The 26,642-nt window shown below is 47.7% G+C and overlaps 1 protein-coding gene and 1 long non-coding RNA gene across 5 annotated transcripts in view; one reads left to right on the top strand and one right to left on the bottom strand.

Moving 5' to 3' along the window:
- The window catches only part of LOC126913455 (uncharacterized), a 32,072-nt gene extending 9,656 nt beyond the window's left edge, over positions 1-22,416 (top strand). The window contains exons 2-3 of one of the 2 annotated variants that reach the window (XR_007708784.1): positions 17,897-18,036; positions 18,889-22,416. This is a non-coding gene — a long non-coding RNA (uncharacterized LOC126913455). The remainder of the gene's footprint in view (positions 1-17,896; positions 18,037-18,888) is intronic. The other variant, XR_007708783.1, reaches the window with a different exon arrangement.
- AIFM1 (apoptosis inducing factor mitochondria associated 1) lies at positions 8,012-26,635 on the bottom strand. Of its 3 annotated transcripts, none has more exons than XM_035541304.2 (17): positions 26,513-26,635; positions 24,294-24,436; positions 22,345-22,438; positions 21,349-21,372; positions 20,134-20,246; positions 19,874-20,004; positions 18,995-19,085; positions 18,120-18,204; positions 17,386-17,462; positions 15,732-15,840; positions 14,941-15,048; positions 13,946-14,034; positions 13,723-13,863; positions 13,043-13,185; positions 10,459-10,583; positions 8,833-9,029; positions 8,012-8,239 (listed from the first exon to the last, which is right to left on the bottom strand). In XM_035541304.2, the coding sequence occupies exons 1-17, from the start codon at positions 26,577-26,579 to the stop codon at positions 8,168-8,170; spliced, it is 1,809 nt and encodes a 602-aa protein (XP_035397197.1). In that variant the 5' UTR covers positions 26,580-26,635; the 3' UTR covers positions 8,012-8,167. The 3 variants fall into 3 exon arrangements, with proteins under 3 accessions (XP_035397197.1, XP_050569306.1, XP_050569305.1); XM_050713349.1 differs by lacking the exon at positions 26,513-26,635 and adding an exon at positions 22,751-22,878 and having other exon boundaries at positions 24,294-24,419; XM_050713348.1 differs by lacking the exon at positions 21,349-21,372 and having other exon boundaries at positions 20,134-20,272; positions 22,341-22,438.
- Positions 26,636-26,642: the final 7 nt, after the last annotated feature.

The following is a 26,642-nucleotide window of genomic DNA, read 5'->3' as shown; positions in this document are numbered from 1 at the left end:
TAATTTGCACAGCAGTAAGCAAAGACACGCAGCAACGTCTAGTTTTAGCGCGATTGAGAGAGCCCCCGTTCTCCCGTTCCCGCCGCTAATAACGACGGTTGTTTTATTTAGAAATCATTAATGCGATTAAGCCAGGCCCCCACGCTCCCACCCCCGGCTTCCCGCCCTCCCCTCAGGTATTTCTGGAGACGTTCAGGAGACCTCCCCTCGGTCCCCCGTCCCGTCCCGTCGTCCCGTCCCGTCCGTCCGTCCCGTCGCGCTCAGCGCGCCCGGCCGCGCCTCATTTGCATAGCTCCGCCCCCGAGCGGCCCAGCGGCCGCTCAGCTCTTGGGGCCAGCCGGAGCCCCTCCTCCCCAAGGGGGCGGCGGTAGCCCAGCGGCCAGAAGCGCTCAGCCGCCCCCCGCCCTAATCGGCGAGAAGTCGCCAGGGCCGTGGGTTCGAGACGCGGCCTGGGAAGGCTTACGCCGGTCTCTTTTGCACACAAATCCTCTTTCCTACGACTCCCGCCTCTTTTCTTTCTGCTCTCTTGTTGCTAAAAAGCGTTTCATTCAATTCTTACAAATGCCGTTGCGTCTGGTAGATCCTGGGGAGCCTGGGTTGGCAGCAGAAGCTCGTCTCTTTGCCCATTAACAGTTCCTGTCCTCACAGAGTTGAGGACTTCATTTCTCAAACCGACTTAATCATAAGAGAGATGAAACAAGGCATCGTCATTAATAAGACGAACCCGAGGAACAGATAAGATACTGTCTGTTTTACCCGTGCTGGTCCTGGGAGCCAGGGCCAGGTGTTCCGTTCAAGATTTAAGACCTTCCAGGCCTGTACATGGGCTAGTTTTCTAATTCCCTTTTGTAAGTTCTTGAATGACTTCCCCGTTATCATCAGTTTTAAGACAGCAGCTTGAATCGTTCGGCTTTCCATAGACACCTCCTCCTTCTGCTAGTAAGTAATCGAGGACCACGAGACGCTGCATTGTTGCAGCTCGCATCTGGGTGGCTTGATGAGCGAGCAGGGCAAGCACCTTGGCGGTTTGGTTGGTGATGATTTCTCTGTCCTGAGGACACTCTAATTCAGTATAGGACAGCCCCTTTGCCCAACCAAATCCTGGCTGATACAAGCCAGGATGCCGTTGGCCTTCTTGGCCGCCCGGGCACACTGCTGGCTCACGTTCAGGCGCACATCGATTAACAGCCCCAGGTCCTTTTCCTCTGCGCGACTTTCCAGCCACTCTGCCCCAAGCCTGTAGCACTGCACGGGGTTGTTGTGGCGAAAGCGCAGGACCCAGCACTTAGCCATGTCGAACCTCATCCCGTTCGCCTCTGCCCATCGACCCGAGCTGTCCGGATCCCTCTGCAGGGCCTTGCTACCCTCCAGCAGACCAACACTTCCTGCCAACTTGGCGTCATCTGCAAACTTACCGAGGGTGCGCTCAATTTCCCCGTCCAAATCAGCAATAAAGAGGTGAAAGAGGATTTTTCTCGTTTTCTGCAGTGAGAGCCCTTCCCCTGCAGGGTGCTGGGTGCGAGCGGCTTTCAGTGGTGGTTTCTGAGCAAAAATGCCGAGTTTCCGCTCTGCCCCGTGTACCATTGCCCGGGCCGAGCACAAACGCGGTGTGTGGAGGCTGCTCCATCCCCGCTTCATGCGGCTTGGAAAAGATGCCTGCACAAATCCGCCTTTTCTCCCACAAATTTAATGCAGCGCTGGCTTGCGAAAAACGGACTCCACAATCAGCAGGATTGTAAAGTAGGTACGTTTATTCGGCGCTGGGCAGCACGGGGGTGAGCCCACCAAAACCGTGCGTGCCTGATGCGGCAACTTGCCACGCTTATATGCAGCGAAGAGGTACACGTGCACGGAGTTTCCCGATACGCCTATGCCTGTGCATAGCCTGTCCCCGCTTCGCGTTGAAGTTAGTTCCAAGGAGGCGTTTCCATAAGCTCCTCCTGCCTGCGCTTGTGCAGTGCCTTCTGGCGGTGGTCGCCGGGGGTCGTGGGGACGGAGGCTGACAACTCCTCTTCAGCGCCACTGGTTGGCCCCGTGCCTTTGTACAGACTCAGCTGCTCCTTGGCTCCTGCCCGAGCCACAGGGTCGGTCTCAGCTGCTTTTTGAGACAGGTTCCCCGTTTTTGTCAGGAAACGTCCTCTGCGAGGGGCCCCGAGACTCCTCGTGTCGGTTAATTTGCACAGCAGTAAGCAAAGACACGCAGCAACGTCTAGTTTTAGCGCGATTGAGAGAGCCCCCGTTCTCCCGTTCCCGCCGCTAATAACGACGGTTGTTTTATTTAGAAATCATTAATGCGATTAAGCCGGCCCCCACGCTCCCACCCCCGGCTTCCCGCCCTCCCCTCAGGTATTTCTGGAGACGTTCAGGAGACCTCCCCTCGGTCCCCCCGTCCCGTCCCGTCCCGTCCCGTCCCGTCGCGCTCAGCGCGCCCGGCCGCGCCTCATTTGCATAGCTCCGCCCCCGAGCGGCCCAGCGGCCGCTCAGCTCTTGGGGCCAGCCGGAGCCCCTCCTCCCCAAGGGGGCGGCGGTAGCCCAGCGGCCAGAAGCGCTCAGCCGCCCCCCGCCCTAATCGGCGAGAAGTCGCCAGGGCCGTGGGTTCGAGACGCGGCCTGGGAAGGCTTACGCCGGTCTCTTTTGCACACAAATCCTCTTTCCTACGACTCCCGCCTCTTTTCTTTCTGCTCTCTTGTTGCTAAAAAGCGTTTCATTCAATTCTTACAAATGCCGTTGCGTCTGGTAGATCCTGGGGAGCCTGGGTTGGCAGCAGAAGCTCGTCTCTTTGCCCATTAACAGTTCCTGTCCTCACAGAGTTGAGGACTTCATTTCTCAAACCGACTTAATCATAAGAGAGATGAAACAAGGCATCGTCATTAATAAGACGAACCCGAGGAACAGATAAGATACTGTCTGTTTTACCCGTGCTGGTCCTGGGAGCCAGGGCCAGGTGTTCCGTTCAAGATTTAAGACCTTCCAGGCCTGTACATGGGCTAGTTTTCTAATTCCCTTTTGTAAGTTCTTGAATGACTTCCCCGTTATCATCAGTTTTAAGACAGCAGCTTGAATCGTTCGGCTTTCCATAGACACCTCCTCCTTCTGCTAGTAAGTAATCGAGGACCACGAGACGCTGCATTGTTGCAGCTCGCATCTGGGTGGCTTGATGAGCGAGCAGGGCAAGCACCTTGGCGGTTTGGTTGGTGATGATTTCTCTGTCCTGAGGACACTCTAATTCAGTATAGGACAGCCCCTTTGCCCAACCAAATCCTGGCTGATACAAGCCAGGATGCCGTTGGCCTTCTTGGCCGCCCGGGCACACTGCTGGCTCACGTTCAGGCGCACATCGATTAACAGCCCCAGGTCCTTTTCCTCTGCGCGACTTTCCAGCCACTCTGCCCCAAGCCTGTAGCACTGCACGGGGTTGTTGTGGCGAAAGCGCAGGACCCAGCACTTAGCCATGTCGAACCTCATCCCGTTCGCCTCTGCCCATCGACCCGAGCTGTCCGGATCCCTCTGCAGGGCCTTGCTACCCTCCAGCAGACCAACACTTCCTGCCAACTTGGCGTCATCTGCAAACTTACCGAGGGTGCGCTCAATTTCCCCGTCCAAATCAGCAATAAAGAGGTGAAAGAGGATTTTTCTCGTTTTCTGCAGTGAGAGCCCTTCCCCTGCAGGGTGCTGGGTGCGAGCGGCTTTCAGTGGTGGTTTCTGAGCAAAAATGCCGAGTTTCCGCTCTGCCCCGTGTACCATTGCCCAGGCCGAGCACAAACGCGGTGTGTGGAGGCTGCTCCATCCCCGCTTCATGCGGCTTGGAAAAGATGCCTGCACAAATCCGCCTTTTTTCCCACAAATTTAATGCAGCGCTGGCTTGCGAAAAACGGACTCCACAATCAGCAGGATTGTAAAGTAGGTACGTTTATTCGGCGCTGGGCAGCACGGGGGTGAGCCCACCAAAACCGTGCGTGCCTGATGCGGCAACTTGCCACGCTTATATGCAGCGAAGAGGTACACGTGCACGGAGTTTCCCGATACGCCTATGCCTGTGCATAGCCTGTCCCCGCTTCGCGTTGAAGTTAGTTCCAAGGAGGCGTTTCCATAAGCTCCTCCTGCCTGCGCTTGTGCAGTGCCTTCTGGCGGTGGTCGCCGGGGGTCGTGGGGACGGAGGCTGATAACTCCTCTTCAGCGCCACTGGTTGGCCCCGTGCCTTTGTACAGACTCAGCTGCTCCTTGGCTCCTGCCCGAGCCACAGGGTCGGTCTCAGCTGCTTTTTGAGACAGGTTCCCCGTTTTTGTCAGGAAACGTCCTCTGCGAGGGGCCCCGAGACTCCTCGTGTCGGTTAATTTGCACAGCAGTAAGCAAAGACACGCAGCAACGTCTAGTTTTAGCGCGATTGAGAGAGCCCCCGTTCTCCCGTTCCCGCCGCTAATAACGACGGTTGTTTTATTTAGAAATCATTAATGCGATTAAGCCGGCCCCCACGCTCCCACCCCCGGCTTCCCGCCCTCCCCTCAGGTATTTCTGGAGACGTTCAGGAGACCTCCCCTCGGTCCCCCCGTCCCGTCCCGTCCCGTCCCGTCCCGTCCCGTCCCGTCGCGCTCAGCGCGCCCGGCCGCGCCTCATTTGCATAGCTCCGCCCCCGAGCGGCCCAGCGGCCGCTCAGCTCTTGGGGCCAGCCGGAGCCCCTCCTCCCCAAGGGGGCGGCGGTAGCCCAGCGGCCAGAAGCGCTCAGCCGCCCCCCGCCCTAATCGGCGAGAAGTCGCCAGGGCCGTGGGTTCGAGACGCGGCCTGGGAAGGCTTACGCCGGTCTCTTTTGCACACAAATCCTCTTTCCTACGACTCCCGCCTCTTTTCTTTCTGCTCTCTTGTTGCTAAAAAGCGTTTCATTCAATTCTTACAAATGCCGTTGCGTCTGGTAGATCCTGGGGAGCCTGGGTTGGCAGCAGAAGCTCGTCTCTTTGCCCATTAACAGTTCCTGTCCTCACAGAGTTGAGGACTTCATTTCTCAAACCGACTTAATCATAAGAGAGATGAAACAAGGCATCGTCATTAATAAGACGAACCCGAGGAACAGATAAGATACTGTCTGTTTTACCCGTGCTGGTCCTGGGAGCCAGGGCCAGGTGTTCCGTTCAAGATTTAAGACCTTCCAGGCCTGTACATGGGCTAGTTTTCTAATTCCCTTTTGTAAGTTCTTGAATGACTTCCCCGTTATCATCAGTTTTAAGACAGCAGCTTGAATCGTTCGGCTTTCCATAGACACCTCCTCCTTCTGCTAGTAAGTAATCGAGGACCACGAGACGCTGCATTGTTGCAGCTCGCATCTGGGTGGCTTGATGAGCGAGCAGGGCAAGCACCTTGGCGGTTTGGTTGGTGATGATTTCTCTGTCCTGAGGACACTCTAATTCAGTATAGGACAGCCCCTTTGCCCAACCAAATCCTGGCTGATACAAGCCAGGATGCCGTTGGCCTTCTTGGCCGCCCGGGCACACTGCTGGCTCACGTTCAGGCGCACATCGATTAACAGCCCCAGGTCCTTTTCCTCTGCGCGACTTTCCAGCCACTCTGCCCCAAGCCTGTAGCACTGCACGGGGTTGTTGTGGCGAAAGCGCAGGACCCAGCACTTAGCCATGTCGAACCTCATCCCGTTCGCCTCTGCCCATCGACCCGAGCTGTCCGGATCCCTCTGCAGGGCCTTGCTACCCTCCAGCAGACCAACACTTCCTGCCAACTTGGCGTCATCTGCAAACTTACCGAGGGTGCGCTCAATTTCCCCGTCCAAATCAGCAATAAAGAGATTAAAGATGATGGGCCCCAACACCGACCCCTGGGGAACAAAGATCATCCAGCTCCGTCGTCTATGCCATGGGCAGGTATGCCACCCACTAGATCAGGTTGCCCAGGGCCTTGTCCAACATGTTCTTGAACACCTCCAGGGATGGGGCATTCACAGCGTCTTTGGGCAGCCTGTTCAGTGCCTCACCGCCCTCTGAGTGAAGAATTTCCTCCTAACCTGTAATCTAAATCTCCCGTCTTTTAGCTTTTAACCATTCCCCTTGTCCTGTTATTATCTGACTGAGCAAAAGGTTGCTTTCCATCTTCTTGTAAACCCCCTTTAAGTATTGAAAACCTGCAACAAGGTCTCCCTGGAGCCTTCTCTTCTTTTGTCTGAACATCCCCAATTCTCTCAGCCTTTCTTAATAGTAGAGGTATTCCAGCCCTCTGATCAACTTCCCTCCTCTGGACCTGTTCTTACAGATCAGCATCCTTCTTGTGCCGGCAGCCCCAAGCCTGGATGCAGGGCTCCAGGTGGGGGCCTCACAAGGGTGGAGCAGAGGGGCACAATCCCTTCCCTGGACCTGCTGGCCACTCCTCTGCTGATGCAGCCCAGGACACAGTTGGCCTTCTGGGCTGCAATCGTGCACCTCTGGCTCATGTTGAGCTTTTCATCCACCAGAACCCCCAAGTCCTTCTCTGCAGGGCTGCTCTCAGCGAGTTCTTCACCCAGTCTGTGCTCATGTCTGGGATTGCCCCGACCCAGGTGCAGCACCTTGTGCTTAGACTTGTTGAGCCTCGTTAGATTCACGTGCACCCGCTTCTCAGGCTTGTCCAGGTCCCTTTTGATGGCATCCCTTACTTCTGTCGTATCAGCGGCACCACTCAGCTTGGTGTCATCTGCAAACTTTGCTGAGGGTGCGCTTGATCCCACCCTGTCATTGATAAAGATATTAAACAGTACCGGTCCCAGTGTTGGTAATAGAAGATGAAATATACAATATTGCTTAATATGTGTTACATTTGCGATGTACTGTTCCGAGGCTGCGCTTGGAAGATAAAAAATATATGTGCAAGGATAGCATGAGAGAATGCACCGATTCATGATGAGGAGTAAGGAGGACTAAAAGAATGCCAAATTTGCAAGACATCTAGATAACTGGGGCCTCTCGGCCCCCGAGAACTGGGTCAAACCAACCTTGCAGTTTGGACTGAGACCAAGGGCTCAGAGAGGATGTGTAAGAAGAAAAGGTTAAGAAGTTCAACTCTGATGAAGACATCTTACTTCATCCCGACAACCACCCGGATGACCACCAGAGTGATACGCAAGCGCAGAAGGAGTGATCAGATAATTAGCATACGAAGCAGGGCTAGGCGGAGCTAGGAAATGAATATGCATAGATGTGTTGTGAAACTTAATGCATATGTAATATTCTAGGAGATAAAAGAGAACTGATTGAACAAATCGGACGAAGTTAGATTTGGGCAGGCATGCCCCTAACTTCCGGCGCCTAATAAAGCACCTTCATATAGTCACTTCGTGGATTATGTGTCTTCATGAATGCTACCACCAGTACTGGTGGAAATCATCTCCAACTACAGTCTGAAATGCTACCTCTCTGGCTCCACTCCAGCGTATAGTGCTGTAACCCATCTCTGCAACTCTCTTAACCTTTCGTGAACAGCTGAGATCTCAGTTTTATCAGAAAGCACCCCAATTCCCACACAGTAGCGTGGGAGGTAACATGCTCCTGCTATCACACCCTGGGTCCAGCATCACCAGTGAATGGTTCTCCCCACCCCCTCCAACCTGTTTTCTCCGAACCTGCATTAGTGTACCTCTTCCAGCAGTCTCATAACATAGTCCCTTATCTGCTGCCTTAGCACTCTAAGCTAACTCCTAATTTTTCCCATCCTTTCTATATCCTGTCTTATACTGGTCACCAGACTAGTGCAGACCCCTGGCTTTAAATGCAAGCTTACATAGGAGACACCCCATCAATGTACTATTTCATTCCATCAGGACACACTTTTCCTACGTTGGCAGCACCTGCTCCCAAGAGCACAGACCTCCACAGAGTTAGCCGGCAGTACTGAAAGCTCTCTGGTCAGGAAGTGCTGCAAGAAAACAGGCACTTCTGCAGGCTTCTTCACTGCTGATAAGAGGGAAAAAACTGAGAGAGGCACACAGCACACTCCCCTTTCAAAACCAGCAATGCACATGTGCAGGAAGAAGACATTTAACTTAGAAGAATCTTGATTTTATTGGTGCAAACATTAGACTTGTAGGTGATGGGAAATATTAAAGAGTGCTCAGAGCAAGTTCTCCAAGATGAAGGGGTGCACACAGTCAGCAAGAACCCGCTGCCCTACTCCTATTGCAGTGATTGAATTCTGGAGTTTAGTCTTCATGGATGTTGAAAAGCTTTGCTACTTCATTGAGATCAGCGTGCTCCTCCCCATCTTTGATGATCTGAAAGAAGGAAGCTTGCATTAAAACCTGTATATGCTATAAACAACCAGTATTGCAAACCCTACACAGTCACCCAGCCAATGTGACACGTTTCAGATCCTCTCTAAAAGCCTCCTGGTGACAATATATTGTCTGTGACATTAACTGGAGAGTGATCTCCCTGTCCTTATCTTAACCCTCGAGCCCTTTTTTTCATTACATTTTCTCCCCGTCTCGCTCTGAGGAGGGGGAGTGAGAGAGCAGCTGTGTTGGAGTTCAGCTGCCCAGTAGGATAAAACCACCCCCACCACGTGCCAACAGTACTTACTACAGCCAAATTTAAATGTAGCAATATCTGTCTACAACACAGACTTCACCAGCTTCTTTGTGAGGATCTTAATGGAAGACAGCATCAAAGACCTTCCTGAAGCCCAGGAAGACGATATTCACTGCTCTCCTTTCATCTATCAGACTTGTCATTTCATTACAGAAGTTTATCTGCATTTACTTGTTCTCATTTCATTTGGTAGATATGTTTTTCGACAAGCAAATCCCAGATCTAAGCAAGCTGAAAGCAACAGTCCCACTCTTCAGCACACTAGTCCTGTACTGACCTTTCGAGCGATAGGCATCCTGTTGAAGATATTCCATAACACGATTCCCACCACAACTTTATCCCTGAGGTAGAAAATGACACCTTTGCCATAGTCTTCTCCTTGCTTTGGAACATGAGGCATTGGTGAAGCACTTGGAGAAGTGGGAACTTCTGAAGCTTCTGCTTCGGTTTCACTTTCTGATCGGATACCTGTCCCTAATGTAAAGAGGTCATATCAAACAACCAGTGCAGAGAAAAGCAGCAGCTCTCTACCGGTGATGATGAAGGCAGGCTAAAGAGAAGGCTTCTGTAAGAGACTGAGGTGTGTTTTTCTTTGACTTGACACCAGCAAAAGTTAAGATTCTTTAACACCATAATGAAGAAACCCTAACACAGTGCATAACACTGACAACTCCTGGCTTCCATCACCACATGCGCTATAGAATCACAGAATGGTTTGGGTTGGAAGAGACCTTAAAGATGGTTTGAGTTGGAAGAGACCTTAATTCTAAACCCCTGCCATGGGCAAGGACATGAGATCCACTAGATCGGGTTGCTCAAATTCCCATCCAACCTGACCTTGAGCACTTACAGGGAGGGGGCATCCACAACGTCCTTGGACAACTTGTTCCAGGTATCTAACCATCATTGTAAATAATTTCTTCTTTATATCATCTAAATCTACTCTCTTTTAGCTTAAAACTGTTACCTCTTTTCCTATCACTACACACCCTGGTGGAGAATCTCTTCCCCATCTTTCCTGTAGGCCCCCTTTAAGTATTGGAAGGCTGCAATAAGGCCAAGCCTTCTCTTCTCTAGGCTAAAGAACACCAGCTCCCTCAGCCTCTCTTCAAAGGAGAGGTGCTCCAGCCCTGTGACCATTCTTGTGTACCTTTGGGACCAGCTCCAACAGGTCCACATCTTTCTTGTGCTGGGAGCCCCACGGCTGGATGCAGTACTCATGAGAATGGAGTAGAGGGGGATGATCATCTCCTTCAATCTGCCGGCCATGCTTCTCTTGAGGCAGCCCCATACAATTAGCTTTCTGGGATGCAGGCACACAATGCTAGCTCATGCCAAGTATTTCATCCACCAATCCTCCAGTTGTGGACGACTTGTTAGTGTTAGGTCAGAGGTTGGACTAGGTGATCTTGGAGGTCTCTTCCAACCTAGACGATTCTGTGATACCCCCAAGTTCTTCTCCACACAGCTGCTCTCAAGCCATCCATCACCCTGTCTGTACTGATGTTCGGGATTGCCCCAGCCCTTACAGGACCTTACACTGGGACCTTGACCAGTCTCCTTCTTGCAGACTGTATATGAAAAATAAATATGCTTAGACTTTCACAGTTTCTTTTGTGCATAACCTTATCGGTTTATTGCTACGGAGGAAATTAAGCTTGACTGGGAAAATAAAGTGTTTAATCTGGTAAATGAGTTACATGATGATGTCTTGGTGAACACTGTTTTAATCACATTTTAACGTTAAAACCAGCATTCAACGCTTGGTCTAGAAAAGAAGCTTACAGATGCTGTGTCTTACAGTGCTCCACCGTGAGACCAGACTGACTGTTGCCACTATGCAGAACAAGACACAAAACCTTGCACGCACACAAACAGCTCCCAGGGAAGACTATACACCTACCTGATTGCTCTGTTGCAGATTTTGGTGTGTCTTTTGCTGTTGCTTTAGCAAAGACCCCTACTGTTGGTAAAGTACTGTCAACAAGTCCAATGGCTTCATACCCTACATCGGGGCCCAGATCGCTCCTAGGAATGAACCAAAAAAAAAAAAAAAAAACCAAAGCTCATTTATAGGATTAGCATTACAAATGTAGAGCAATTCCAACCCAAACCCTAATGACAGCGTCATGCAAGAGATCATGGCACACACACTGACTAACACCACCTCTTATGCATACGTAGTGTGTTTATGTGGCAAGGTTTTGGTACAGGGGGGCCATAGGGGAGGCTTCTGCGAGAAGAATCCAGAAGCTGCCCGATGTTAGATAAGGGCCCCGCTGCTGGTCAGAGCTGAGCCAATGAGAGATGCTGTTTGCACCTCTGTGAGAGCACATTTAAGAAAGGGGAAAAAACTGCTGGGGAACAGCAGTTGGGAGAGAGAGAGGAGTGAGGAACAGCCCTGCAGACCCCAAGGTCAATGAAGGAGTGGGAGGTGCTCCAGGCGCTGGAGCAGAAGTTCCCCTGCAGCCTGTGGAGAGGCCCCTGGTGGAGCAGGCTGTCCCCCTGCAGCCCATGGATCCCACATGGAGCAGATCTCCACGCTGCAGCCCGTGGAGGAGCCCCCGGTGGAGCAGGTGGATGTGGCCTGGAGGAGGCTGCAGCCTGTGGAGAACCCCTGCTGGAGCAGACTCCAGGCCGGACCTGTAGCCCGTGGAGAGGAGCCCACGCACGAGCAGGGGGCCTGGGGGGAACTGCTGCCCGTGGGGGACCCAGGTTGGAGCAGTTTGCTCCTGAGGGATGGACCCTGTGGTACGGACCCTTATCTGGAGCAGTTGTTGAAGAACTGCTGCCTGTGGGCAGCCCCTGCAGGATCAGTTTGGGAAGGACGGCATCCCGTGGCTGGGAGGGACCCCACGGGGAGCAGGGGAGGGGAGTGACCGAGAAGGAGCAGCAGAGACGAAGTGCTACAGACTGACCGCAGCCCCCATTCCCCAGTTCCCCTGTGCCGCTCTGGGGGAGGAGGTGGAAGAGGGTGGCTGGGGGGGGAAGGCGTTTTTGGTTTCTTTCCTTTGTTTCTCACTTCTCTAGCTTGTGAGTAATAGGTAATAAATCTTCCCATCTCTCTACTCCGAGTCTGTTTTGCCTGTCATGATAATTGTTGAGCGATCCTTATCTCAACCCTTGAGACCTTTTCATCATATTGTCTCCCCCTTTCTCTTCGAGGAGGGGGAGTGAGAGCAGCTGTGGTGGAGCTTGGCTGCCCACCCGAGTAAAACCACCACAGCATACGTCAGTGTGAAAGAAGTAATCAAGATAGAGCAAGTCTAAGGTCATCAGTTTCAGAAGAAATGAGCTTAGCGAATAAAAACTTAAAACCTGCTCCTTTGGAGGAAATTTAACTAATTTCAAGAGCTGCATATCTTGACCCTTTGGAAAAGTTACTCATCTGACCTCAGGACGTGGATATGAACACTGGTAGACAATTACTTGCTTGTAATTACTGGTTGTACTAAATTGTAATTAGTCATTAGAAGTACTTGCAGAAGTCTTCTGTGTTGCTTGCTAAGTACCAATGTCACTTGGAGAGGGGGTTGAGGCAGAAGCAAGTGTTCCTGCAGGTCCTACTTAAGGCCATTTGACTAAATTTCTGGCACGTTTGTTTTATAACCACTAGACTTTGCAGCATAGACAATTATTTAATGCATATTTGAGAGAGAGCATTTAAAGACGATTGAAGAGAACTGCATGTTGCTTTAACACCTCCTTGAACTGTGCACCAGCTGAATTTGAACTCATGTGCTTACAGTAGTCAATTCGGGGCTTAGTAAGTACAGTCTGTCAAAAGTGTTCCCAGCTATGCTGAGGACAAAGATGCATTACACAAAACAATATGGATATCTCTGTATGTGCGTTACTAAATTACTGGTCATAAACCTCAGATACAGACTGTGGAGAATGAAAGGAATACCAATAATATGTCAGCCAACCACGCAAGGAACCCAGCTCAGCAGGGATCTTGAACATGTTTGAAAAAAATGTAAAAGGATTTCCTGCTATATGGCAGCTTTTTAGCACAGGAAGTCTAACTCAGGAAGGGCTGGCACACCTCCAGCATTAACACCTGTCAACAAGACAAGACTGCAGCTCAGAGTCCCCCACTGTCATGGTCAGAGTGTCTTGAAGGAAAACACATAACTGAAACAGATACTTCTGTATCCTTGTTTAACAGTTAATAAACTCTTCTGTGTCCAGAGTCTATGCAGTACAGACCAAACGTCCAGATAAATGATGGCACTTCATAGTTATTTTTGAGCGATTTTTTCCCAGAAGAGTAAAAGCCCTTTCCCCATATTTAAATTAATGCTAGCGCTGTATTTCTGATATATTTTGAGCTAGCAGACTTTTTTTTTCTTATTATTTTTAAATAATTTAGAAGAGATACAGCGGAAGTGCAATCAGAAAACAGAACGTTTACAAGGTGTATCTTGTCATAGCTCCTACAACGTGGTCAAATAAGAAATACCAAAAGAAGCACTCAACATTACCAGAACATGGACTGATGCCAGTAGGGCTTTGCAGCTCCTGTCATATTTTCTCCAGCTAGCCTTCCACTCACAACGGCATGATCGTGGTGCTCTACACGTCTCCTGCCTAGTTTGATATCATAGAAGCAGGCAGCATCCCCAGCCTTAAAGAGAGATTCATTCAGTGAGGACTGAACACAGACATCAAAAGCTCAAATTAATGAACAAAAGAGAAAAGTCATTGGGAGGAGAACCAACTCCAATAATGAACTGAGTCTTCCTGACAACCCCCAATTCAGACCTGCTCCCGCTCCCCAGGCCACACAAGTTCCACCTTCTCAACATTTTTCACTGATCTTCAGAAAATTAAGACAGTATCAGGTACACGTTTTTCAGAGGAGCCAAACTCCTGACTCCCACCAAAGAGATATTCGTATGCAACAGAGTAATTTGTGCTACCCCAAGTCCTCTTACACAGAAGAAATATTCAAAAATATGCATTCATTACCATAGTAACAAAATGTTGCTGTGGTGCATGAACAGGCTCCAAGGCTGCTGGCAGGGTATGCGCTACTAGTGGACTCATTAAATTGCTATTTTTGGCCTTATTCACTTAATTGAGGTACGTCATACCCCACAATTCTGTGTATTCTGACTGCATCAGCTTAACCAGCAGACAGAAAACTCCTCCACATACTCACCACCCAGATATTGGAGCGTGCCTGCAGCTCTGCATTGACCCGGAATCCTCCAAAGTCAGAATCCACCTCCAGACCAGCAGACTTCGCTAATTCCACATTAGGCTCCAACCCTACTGCAGCCACGATATGATCGGTCTCCACCTGTTTGAGAATTTATAATTATTATTCTAATTCTCTCAGTGGCCTCTCTGCAAACTTACCCACTCTTTGCATTTAAATTTACCTTTCGGCCATCTTTTAGTTTAATCATCAGTCGATTTCCAGAGACAGAGACGGACTTGACCACGGCATTAGGCATAACATTAACACCCTCTGGAAACAAATGTAATAAATGTAATTACTTGCTCAGCAATAGTCTTCAGGTGAAGCAGGTGTCCTTAGTGCAAACTAAGATGGAGGACACAAGGAGAAAGAAATCCAGCCAACAAGTCAGAAAGAGCTACCTAACTGACAATTAAAAGTACATCTCATATGATGACAAAGTCACATCCAGAAGAACTCCCTAAGACAGGTTCTCAGGCAATAAGGATATTTAATTACCTACTGTTCTGTTACAGCCAGACCCAGAGGTTCTACAAGGAAAGCTCCCACAAACAAAAGAAAGTAAATCAGACCCATCAGTTACTGGGCCCGGCAGTCTGCAGCCCGTTTCCCTCCTTCCTCTATCCCCACTCTACCTATCAATCCAGAGGAATAGATTCTGCACTACATATAGGAAACAGAAAAAAGGTGTCTCAGATCTTACAGATCAATTTAACACTACACTAAAGGTGTATGTATGAGGCATGGGGCTACACAATCCTTCTCTCGAACTAATTCTAGGCCAACTGGATTAGGCTGTAAGAAGGAAAATTACATGAGGCTTAAAGCAACTCAGAACTTGCAAGCTGTATGGCAGCAGGGATCACTCTGTGTCATGATATTCCAGGTGTATCACTGGCATCACCACGCGTATTTGTTTGGCCTTGCCAGAGGAACGACTAAGAAGCGAGAGCCCTGGCAGCCCTGTGCTACCCAAACTGCTCAAGGGCAAGCCTGAACCGCAACTTGTTTTGTTCTGCACTTGGGCCACCTCGCAAGGGACCCAGTTTTCCCAAGCCTCCACAGGCTAAACAAGCAGAGATCTGTGTTGTACAAAGAAGAGTTAAACAACAGCCACTGATCTAAACATCACAGCTCAGCCACTTGCAGAGAAGGAGCACTGAAGCAAGGCTTCACCTCTTCTGACTTTCTCTGTGGTCCAGTTGCTCAGATATTCAGGCAAGACTTTGCCCATATTGCCATTTTCTGGAAACAGCTGAATCACCTCCAGGCCTCTGGTTCGTGCTGAGAGGAAAGCAAAGAACAGACTTCTTACATCTCATCAATAAAGAGCAGTAGCACAGATTTCAGGACACAAGCTTCACTTTGCTTTACACAAGGAGCTTGGCAGAGGTCTCCAAAACTGGGAGTTCTGGCTCCCAGATTTTCCACAGGAATCAAAAAGTGACCATCCACTTTGTCACATACACCTGAAAACTCTAGGGTAACAGACAGCAAACTTCAAAGTAAAATGCTTAACATCTCGGTTTCTTATTGGAAACCTGCAGAAATTAACAGTAATAGTCTATTCAGAAAGCTGTAGGCATTTGACAGTTTTAAAAAAAAAAGTTCACAGTTCGAAGTAATTTTATGATGGCTTTTAGTATGAGAGCACAAATATATTACTTTTTACAGGGTGGAATGACTTTGCAACTGGTCTGCAAAGCTTTCAGAAAGCCCAACTTATAAAAACATTTGTAGTCAGGGTCTGCTTGACAGCTAATGAGAGAATTGAAAACCAGGCCAGTCCATGCAGCCAACAAAAGGCACGTGCATTAAGGTTATTTCAGACAAATCACAAATTCGTGTGAAAGTTCAGCAGTTGTGGAATGAAAAGGAAGCTTATAATGTCAGGCTGCTTGCACTCCATGTCTGTCACTTCTGTAGAGGTGCCAGATAAAGCAAGCTGCCTGCAGAAGTACACTTACCTCTTCTTCCCAGAGCACAGGCCAGCTCACTGCCAAGAAAGCCACCACCAATAACTGTGATGGATTTGACTTGTCTTGAAATCTTCTCCAGACTTTTGAAGTCCTCGACCTGAAAGATGTATTCCCATTTCAAATATCCTCAAACAGGAAAGGCAGCAGGGTAAATTCTTCAGTTTCTCCCTTTGAAATAAGAGTAACTCTCTCCTCAACTTAGAAAAGGGAAGGAGAAGCACATTTCCCTTGTTCCCCTGTCACACAAAGAAAAACAACCTCTGGCTTCCCAGTCTTTGTGCAAACTTTTCCCTGTCCAGACAGCCTCTGATTCCTGAGTTTTCCCCCCAGCTGTCAAGAGAAAATTAGAATGAAATTTCCAGACACAACTGATCTAAAGTACACACAGTACTGTAAGCACACCACAGATCACAACACACAACTTTCCCTTGCCACAGTTGATCAGACCAAACCTGACCATGACCAGACCACAGTGCAAGTCCAGCACAGAGCAGAAAGATTCCATGTGGCTTAAAGGTACCTTAAAGGAGGCTGTAGCGAGGTGGGGGTTGGTCTATTCTCCCACGTGCCTGGTGACAGGACGAGGGGGAATGGGCTAAAGTTGCGCCAGGGGAGGTTTAGGTTGGATATTAGGAAGAACTTCTTTACTGAAAGGGTTGTTAGGCATTGGAATGGGCTGCCCAGGGAGGTGGTGGAGTCGCCATCCCTGGAGGTCTTTAAAAGACGTTTAGATGTAGAGCTTAGTGATATGGTTTAGTGGAGGACTTGTTAGTGTTAGGTCAGAGGTTGGACTCGGTGATCTTGGAGGTCTCTTCCAACCTAGACGATTATGTGATTCTTATTCTTGATTCATTCCCTGAACTAGACTGAGGAGAAAACTGTATGTCTGTCCTAAACCCCACATTTTCAAGAAACGTGGAGCTTGTCAGCAAAAAGAATCTCTACTGTGAAAACAAAAGTCCACCGACCAACTTCTGTGTCTTTTATTCACTTTCTCCCAAGACACAGGATGAAGGTGAAGAAATGCCATGAAGAAGACACGTGCGTTAGTTTATAAGCTCATCAGAAAACTATCCAAGCCAATCCCAGAGCTAACACGAACACTCAACTTCATACTCCACTAAAAATTCAATGTATGAGAACAATCTCTGTCCTGTTTCAGACTAAAGTCTCTCTTACCCAAGTGATGCAGAAATATGGCATACACTTATTCAGGAGGGGTGTCAGGCTGGAGTAGTAACCTAACTTAACACCATCTGATCGTTGTCCTGAAGGCACACAATGCTTACAGTCCAAACTGACTTGCAGTCTTGGATGCAAATCATAGAGCTTATGCTGCTCAAGCATTTAAAAATGCTTGGAAGGTACAACAAAGCCATACAGGAAAGACTAAAACCAACACAATAACACAGCTCTCAGGCCTGAGGTAAGGGCAAGAGTGGTGTCAGAGACTCTTAACTTGTTCACCTGCCCAGAGAAAGGAATACATAGCAAACAGACTCCTGTTTTATCAGCTGAGGGAAGCTGCTGCCATGGGAAGGCTGTCCTAGACCCAAAGCAGAAGAGTGAACAAGCTGAAAATCACGGTAATGGTTTTGATTTCTTCAACTTCACCCCAGGACTATCGGAGACTGGAGCTTACCTTTCGGAACAGTGTCAGCCTTTGCTGGACATCTTTTCCTGCTCTTTCAATGGCGGGCAGATTCCTCGGGGAACCACCTGAAGGGGAGGGCATAAAGAGAGACTAGTGACTGCTGGCCCTGTCACTGTTTGTCTATACAGTGCAGAGCTAACTTCAATCTGGACTGTGCTTTTCAAGCTGTTACAGTAAGTTCTATTCACTGTTGTGCTCTGGGTTTTTACCATGAAAGATTTCCTGTGCAAGCAGCAGGTGACCCAAGTAACACAGTGGAAAAATAAATAAAAATCCAATTCTATACACTTCGTTCCACTAACTGGAGACAGTCAGTTCCACTTTAACTACATAGGGCTGTGGAACTGCTAGGGGTAGATGCTAGAGCAGTGTTCTGCCAAGGCAGCTGGTTCTCCTTGCTACTGCTACAGGCAGGATTTGAAAATGTTGAGTTGTACAGGACTTCCTTTACCCAGCTGCTGGGGAAGTCACCTCTTCCTCCTTTCCTACTGATTTTCAGAGTAAAACTTTGAACATCCCAGAGAAGCTGGCTCATGCAAGGCAAGTGGAAAAGCCAATGGCACGTTTGTCGGTCTGACTGCCCTTCATGTGACTGTTCTGCCAAGAGTTTGATACGCATGGCAGGAATTTCCTTGCCAGGTAAATGTCACTGAAATAAAAAGCCTGACACAACACACAGAATAAGGAGATGAGAACAAAACACACACACAAAAAAGCCTTACCAGTGGCAATCAGACATTTGTCATAGGATATCTGGGTACCATCACTGAGTTTCACCATGTTGCCTCTAACATCCATATGAACAACCTGCAAAATTAAACAAGCGGGAGAGCTCAGGCTTCCACCCACCGTAATTCCATCCATTTGAGTTAAAATTGCACAGACTACTGATTAGAAAACTTGTAACATTTTCCCACCTTTAAGTTGCTGCTATTTTTCTACTGGGAGGCAGAAGGGGGAGGGCGGGGCAGGCAGGGAAGGGAGAAGACTGGAAGGAGAAATTCAAAGAGCTTCTTTTGGCAGCAATAACAGATCGGGCTGATCTTCCCAGGATCTGACTCTAGAAGTGATTCAGCAGTAAGAAGACTGAAATCACTGAAGTCTCATTTTAACAATATACAGAAAATTGAGGAAACAAATACATTAGAAGCCTCACCATGAATTCTTTTTCACCTTTCTGCTGCCTCTGTACAATGCTCTTGCTCATGTTATGATCCGCAACTCAGATGACACTCTACTCTCTTTACCTCTCCTTCTAGTTGATACATAGCCTAGTTCCAATTTTGCCACACCTTGTTTGTAAGCTGCATATATTCTCGTCCCATGCACATACTCCAGTCTCATCCTTCCCGCTTCAACGTCCCTCAGATCACTACTATTTCTCATAGCTTTTCCTGCTTTCAAGCTTCACGCATGCTGTCCTTAAGATTAGGATAGTCCCATATTCACTGTATAAATTTTTCACAAAATTTTTCATATTCTCCTCCTCAGCCAACCCCCCACAACGGTTTACAGCTGTTAATCTTCCAGCTTAGACCATGGGTTCTGTTTGGGAAGAACTGTATGATGACAGAACAACTGCTAGTGATGTACTCACCTTCTTGCCACAGAGAACTGCTACTCCACCATTTTCTACAAAAGGCAGATCGCGAGCAGGCACATAAAATGACGGCGGCTGGAAATATATGCTGAAAAAAGCTCAATTATCAAATGAGTTCCAGTTTCTCTCTGACACCAGCTATCTGGAAATTACCAATGATATGAAGACAACTCTGTGCAACCATAACAAGCTCCAGAATTTATTTATTTTTAAAAACTACCAGCTTCACACTGTTAAGTTCATGTATTTACTTCACTAAGGGTTTAGATCATAAATGTCACAAGGATCCAGTGGGATCCTAGGTTCCTAGAGCTCTGCTCTGAACTGTGAAGCTATACCCTCACCTTTACTATTAACTTATTTCACAGGATTTCTCCCAGCGGCGTATGATTAAGGGAATCACAGCAAGATTCAAGTTACGTTCAGTACTAAGCTAACACAACGTACTAAGCAGCACACATCTTGACAACTGCCAGCATTGCCACGCCTTTCAGTCCAATCCTTGCTGCTCAGCTGGCACCTCTGGAACATCTCAACATCTCCGAGAAGCCACTCTGCACATGCCTGCAGCCTTTTATTGCGGAGTCTCTTGGACTCCACAACTCAGATGGTTCAGTGCAAAATATCACACAGGTTCTGCCCACAACATGCCACGCTCTGGTCCTTCTTCAGTCAGTCTAGTGACAATGAACAGATCCATGCACAACCCAGGGCTCTCTTCATCACAGACAAACATAAAATCTACTCAGTGATCTGTTTAAAAAGCATTGCTGCTGTTCTTCAGAGCTCTCCAGTAGCTCTCTCACAAGAACATTTTTATCATCATAAACACTTTCATAAACACTCTTCTTCGTCTTTGCTACCTAAGTGACATACCTCCTCTCCTTGCCATTCCACTGTTTGAATCGCAGAGTCTCCGTCACATCTGGATCATCTGAAAACCACAGCTCTTTGGAAAGGGGTGGACGCATGTAGGGCAATGCAGGATCTTCAGACACAATCAGCACCTTTAATTAGTCATTAAACTTATCAGTTGTAGTGATGCAGGCAATGCCAACACACGCTACAATGGCTCCGAAGCAAGCATGGTATTCAGCCATCCACACAACTCTGCTCTAGAATAGGGCATCTCTTACCCGGGCACCAGGGTCACGAGCCCGAATGGACCGGGCAGCAGCAAAAGCAGCAGTTCCTCCACCAATTAGCAGGAAAGGAACATGAGATGGGACCTCAGGGTGAGCTTCTGGAGCTGCAGGTAACATATTAGACAGTTTACTACAAATACAGCAATACATACTGCCCAGAAGCAAAGAGCAGAGTACACCACCAGACGTCTTTCACATACAGACTTCCTTCATCAGACTGCCCTTCAAATACTTCCTCCTCCCTTCCCTTCCATCCCAATATATTTCCCACGAACCATGCTGCTGCTTCACTAAAAGCGGGCTCCCCGCATAACTCAAACTGGTATATTTTATCAAATGGTTTTTCTAAGCTAGATCTGCACAGCTGAGCTCAATGACTACTGCAGAGTTTCAGAACAGGCCAGCAGCACAGCTTACATCGTTTAGCTCTTCTATTATAGATCTACTTTTCTCTGGTTTGAGAGTTTGGGAGGAGTAAGAATGATCTACATAACAACTTTGAAATACTAACATTTGGACAGCCTGTTAAATGCTTGTCCAACAGACTCTCAAAGAGCTTCTTTTACTAACTGCTCTATTTAAGAACGCTGCTTACATTTGCACAGCTCAGTGAAGAGGCTGCAAAGTCAAGACCCACGAAGTTTGTTTCTGGCATTGAACATGCAATTTCAGAAGCTTCAGATCTCACCAGGACATTCTCTGTACAGTATATTCAGGATAGCAAAAACATGCTCAGCCTCTACTTTGGCCAAATATTGTACTAGAAATCCAACAGTCAGGTTTTATAGTAAATCTGTTGAGTTAGCAAGAGAGCCAAAAAAAAAGCATTCAAAACACCAGGCGAAAAGACCTCAGAGTTCTACATGACAGGGTTGCCATTCAAATCAGCAACCAATGTCAAAATTATTTGGGAAATACAATCTGCTGAGTGTTTGATCTAGCTCTATTTCCTCATTACCTTTATGGACATAAATCAAGACCAAAACTCTGCACTGGCCAATCAGTGGACCGTTTATAAGAAAACAAAATTCTCAAAACCATACCAGAAATCCTAAGGTATATTCTCCTTTAACTGCATTCCAAAAAGAGACCAGCTTTTGAGTTCGTACCAGACTAGATTTCCTCTCACACGCAGGTACTGTTTCTAAATAACATGCGGTTAGATTGTATGGAGGAATAAGTCAAATATTACCATTAAGACCTCACCTGCTGAGTCCCGAGAAGCAGCACCTGTATGTGAAAAAAAGACAACACTGACTTAATGCAGCAAAACACAATCTAACAAGGATAACTTTAGGAAGCTGCAGTTCAGAGCTGATTCAAGGAGACCAGGTTATTAACAGGCTCTTCATCATAAAGGGGCAGAGTCTCCAGAAACATTGACTTACCAGATCTCTGCTTCAACATCTAACCTCTCACTCTCTTTTCCGGCCTCAACCCTGATAAACATGTTTTATCCTCTTCTTCAGACCAAAGCAATTACTTTGCTGTCCTGTTTCCAGGATAATCTGTTGGTTTCATAATCAAGTGACATAGAACATCCCATTTTCTATGACCTAAAGCCACTCTTACTATGAAATACACCATTCTTTGGCCCAACAGCTTGGACAGCGCAGCTTGAGATCTTACGCTACAAAAGACCTTCAAGAAGTAACCTGTGGGCCACACAGACTGTAAGGCATCAAGAGCTTCGCTAATTGTCAAGATTCCTCCATTTACACATGGCCCAAGCATGGTACTCCTTGCATCCCCGGCCTGTTATGCATGGAACAGGGACATGGCACAGCACTGAGGATTTAGTGTTGGCAGACCATACTGTTCCCTTGGAATGTCTTAGCCCAACCAGGTAAGGGTGAAAGCCCAAAGCAGGACCTTTTCTCTTTTTATCACGGAAGGCGTAAACTGCAGAAAGAAACCCCGAGAGACACGCTACTTTTATCTATAAGGATGTGTGTAAGGATACTTCATCTGTAAAATAGAAGCTTGTTCTGCATCAGGGAAGGCTAGCACCACATTCCATGCTGGGAAGACAAGTGAATTCACAAAAAGAACAGAATGCACTAAGAAGCATCGATGCTGTGAAGGTACAACTTACACTAATCTGTGTTTTGAGAAGGGCTCTGTTCTATTTGTTTTACGAGTCTCAAGTTAAGAGATTATGAAAAATAAATCTAAACGTAGAAATAACAAGCTAGTACCCACCAGAAGGAGACGATGCATTTTCTTGGGATCGTGCTGTTATTGTTGTGACACGGCTGGTGAATCGCTCTTTGTTTTCTCTCAATGTTTTGTACACCTAGAGACAGGCAAGAAAATACCTTGTACATGTTACAGCATCAAGGCATCATTCTGCTTCCCGCACCTGTAAACTTCTGTTTTGGATTATTAAATGTAGAAAAGTTTATTGTAAGGCAACTTTTCCCCTAAGAACTACATTATTTGAGAATATTAAATCTGTAAAATTATTTGTCAATGTCCCCTGAAATTATTCGAGGCCAGGGAGCACAAGGATGGCTTCACTGAAGTAAATAACTAACTTGGTATGGCATTAAGGTACCCTCCCTCCACCCGCTCACCCAATAAAAACACATTTATTTAAGCATCTTACATAAGCTCCTGCCCCTGTGACTGTTCCTCCTACAATTAAGTAGAACAGTAGGTTGCTGCCAGCTTTGCCAGGAACACCTGAAGACATTAGTGATCTAGAAGGATATCTTAGATGATGACACTGCAAAACTGTAGGTGAAGACAGGCAATGAGAGAAAAGAGAGGGAAAGTGCTGAGTATTAAGAACTCTTGATTAAACAGATCTTGGGAGAAAGAGAGTATGTTTTCAGTTACCTCGTTTGTCAAAAATGAAACAAAAAAGCAAAAAAAAGAAACATTGGTGCTACAGGTAGAAGTACGTATACTTACAATTTCGGACTCAGAAGATAAAGACCTCTTATTTAAGTCATCTTTCATGTTCAAAACAAAAGGTCTGGCTCAGATGAAGGACTGATTTTCCAGTGTGGACTAGGGGAGGGAGCTGGGAACACACATGTCTCTCAAGACTATCTAATAATGTTTTCCTTATTACTAGTAACAAAGATTTTGCTTTTTTAGCTTTTAGCAGACAATGAGTGAAGTTTAAACTAAATGTGTATATATATATATATACACACACATAGTGACAGATCACAGCTGCCCATGGTTTCTGTCCCTTCTCCAGAATTTTTACCACAACCTTCTTTCCAGCTAGACAATAACTACAGAAGCTTTTCACACTCAGAGTTGAATCTCCTCCTGAATGACAGAGCAAAGCTGCTTCTCCTTTCACGTCCATAAACAAATTTAAATGGCTTCTTAATTAGTTTTTCCTATAGCTGCTGTCTTCAGCTCAGGCAAGACTGCTGCTGCTACTCAGTAAGAGTTGGCAGATGGAAGAAGTACAGAAGGACAATAAAGGCACATGAAAGAATATTTAATGGGAAAACATACTTTTCCGCCATGCACTGTTTTGAAATTCCATTTATTTCTCAGAAATCTTCTGCATGGGGTAAAGTTTCATTAGGAGAAAAATCACAACTCATAACTTTTAAATAAATATGATCTTCAAAGACAAATAATCTTAAAGATTTGTATAATGTAATCTTAGGACCTGTCCCCTTCTAGGTAATGCTTTTACTCTTCAGCTGTCTGGGAATGTGTTTTACTCTCTAGGTTAGACTGAAAAGGTTTACTCTTTTGAATCTTTGAGTCAGACATAAACATGTGCTTCTCAACACTGGGTTGATTTGGTATACTTACACAAGCTAAACACTGATGTTCTGAATTGAAATCTGTCAAATAAAGGTTTGTTTTGGTATTAGCAGCATATACCATCAAATTCTCACTGAACCATATGCTACTGTCACATACAAGACAACAGATAGAGCTGTGGTTAGTAAAAACGTGTGCCTTCATAGTTTAAAAAAAAAAACAACAAAAATAAACACCACCACCACCAAAAAAAAACAAGTTAATTTCCAGATAGTTCAGTTAGCTCCCCTCTATCAAGTTGACCAAAGGAAGAAATAGCTAGAAAGATAAAAAGCTAAGGAAAGTTAGCTGAAATACAAGCACTTGATAGGAGAGCATAGCTTTTTTCTAAGAACTACCTTTCTACTTACATATACACCCGCTCCTAACGTTGACAAGCCCATAATAAGGGCAAAAACAGAACTACTGCCTTTGCCCCCAGGCACATCAGAGCTAGCCACTTGTCTGCTCATCTGTAGTCCTATGGGAACATTCCAGCGCTGCAACAAGTTGCCTAAGGAATACAATTTATTAGACAAAAACACAAAAAGATTGTCAATACAAAGTTATGTTTTAAAATGAGAGACCAAGTCATTTCTGAAAACAAGTAAACAAGCTATTTGTTTGAAAAGCACAGTATCACATCACTGCAGTGAATTATTGTATGCCAGAACTAACGGCTACAGGACTGCTCCAGGCACCTGTGGACACCAAAAATACAAGCAAGATCAAAAACTACTACAAACAAATCAATAGCAAGACCATCTGCAGTGAAGATCCATGAACTACCTCCTGCTGAAGGAGCGTTCCAGGCACATATCACTGGGAGAGTACATCAGAGATATGTGCGTACTGTGCATTTGCTGTTCTTACTCCCTGCTCTAGGCCTCTTCTGTGAGAGGCAGATGCTGGTCTAAAGCATCATTTTCTCATATTCAGCCAGAACTTGCTGCGCTTCAGTTTGTACCCATTGCCTCTTGTCCTCTTGCTGGGCTCCACTGAAAAGAGTCTGGCCCATCCTCTTGACACCCTCCCTGCAGGTATTTGCACATGCTTGTAAGATCCCCTCTCAGTCTTCTCTTCTCCAAGCTAAACAGGCACAGCTCTCCCAGCCTCTCCTCGTATGAGAGACGCTCCAGTCCCCTCATCATCTTCGTAGCCCTCCGCTGGACTCGCTCCAGGCGCTCCATGTCCCTCTTGTACTGGGGAGCCCAGAACTGGACACAGGACTCCAGGTAAGGCCTCACCAGGGCTGGATGGATGGGCAGGATCCCCTCCCTCAGCCCGCTCGCAGCACTCTTCTGAATGCACCCCAGGAGACCATTGGCCTTCTTGGCCACGAGGGCGCGTTGCTGGCTCGTGGTTAACGTGCTGTCCACCAGGACTCCCAGGTCCTTCCCCGCAGGGCTGCTTTCCAGCAGGTCAGCTCCCAACCTGTACTGGTGCAAGGGGTCATTCTGCTGCAGGTGCAGGACTCAGCACTTGCCTTTGCTGAACTTCATGAGGTTCCTCACTGCCCAGTGCCTCAGCCTGCCCAGGTCCCTCTGGTTGGCAGCACAGCCCACAGTGTATCGGACACTCCTCCCAATTTTGTGTCATCTGCAAACCTGCTCAGGGTGTGCTCTGTTCCATCGTCCAGGTCATTGATGGATAAGCTGAACTGGACTGGGCCCAGTACGGCCCGCTGGGGGCCACCACTAGCTACAGGCCTCCAACCAGACTCAGCGCTGCCGATCACAGCCCTCTGAGCTCTGCCCTCCAGCCAGTTCTCCAACACGTGCAAGTAGAGGCTAACATAACCACGTTAGGACAATCACTAGGTATGGTTATACCAACAGAAAGTCCATTTGCCACGAGAGTTTTTTATTCCACCAAGGAACAGTACCACCAGAAAGAGGCTCTTGCTGACAGCAAAGGCATCCCAAATGAAAGGCAGCAGCAAGGGTTGCCGATTCAAAGGAAGATCAGTAAACTTCGCAAGCAAGACTAAGAGCACATCTACTTGAACAGCTACGTAACATTAGGCTGAAGTATGAGATTAAACTCCAGTATCTCCATTAGATCTCTACCAGCATCACAGTGACAGCTCTGAGCAGTGCTTGTAACACCGCAGGCCAACTGTGGCCGGGCTTCTCTGCAGAACACGTTCCCCCTGACACAGAAAGCGACTTCTACCTGCTTTAATACTTATAACACACAAATCGCTATACCCACTTGATTTCTTCACATATATTAGCGAGACAGAGCCACAACGAAGTTACAAGAATCCAAACGGATACAAGCACAAACTAACCCCATCTAAGCTATGGTTTCCTGAAACAGCCTTTGGAAGCTAATACACCTCAGCAGCTCTCTTGGTACATGCCATCACCACAGGCGCAGCTCACAGCTCCAGCACCGTGCCGTGTGTCACCCACAGCCCTTCTCTGACAGGGTTCGCAGCAGAACCGAGCAGCCAGTTCGGCTGCCGCGCCGGGAAGACGCACAACTCGCCCCGCTTTTCCTGCCGCAAACCTTTTCTTCTTAACGCCCGCACCGCCCTCCCCCCCCCCTCCCACAGCAGCCCCCCCGCGGCTCAGCCCCCACTCACCTGCGGCGGGGCCGAGGGGCCGCAGGTGCCGCCGCGCCCCGAGGGCGGCCAGGCGGCAGCACAACATGGCGCCGCCCGCCTCGCCGCGACCTGACCCTCTCCGACCCTCGCCGCCCCCACGGCGCACGCG

The sequence above is a fragment of the Cygnus atratus genome, chromosome 13 (assembly GCF_013377495.2).
Source record: "Cygnus atratus isolate AKBS03 ecotype Queensland, Australia chromosome 13, CAtr_DNAZoo_HiC_assembly, whole genome shotgun sequence".
Taxonomy (NCBI): domain Eukaryota; kingdom Metazoa; phylum Chordata; class Aves; order Anseriformes; family Anatidae; genus Cygnus; species Cygnus atratus.
This window is presented reverse-complemented; position numbering and strand designations above follow the sequence as displayed.

Bases quoted from the DNA above. Each gene is read 5' to 3' on its own strand.
- AIFM1 (XM_050713348.1), bottom strand. From the start codon at position 26,579: ATGTTGTGCTGCCGCCTGGCCGCCCTCGGGGCGCGGCGGCACCTGCGG. The intron at 22,439-24,293 runs GTAAGTAGAAAG...GCCTGTCTCTAG, and splicing joins CGTTAGGAGCGGGTGTATAT to GTGTACAAAACATTGAGAGA. The intron at 18,205-18,994 runs GTGAGTACATCA...TTAATTTTGCAG, and splicing joins CAGTTCTCTGTGGCAAGAAG to GTTGTTCATATGGATGTTAG.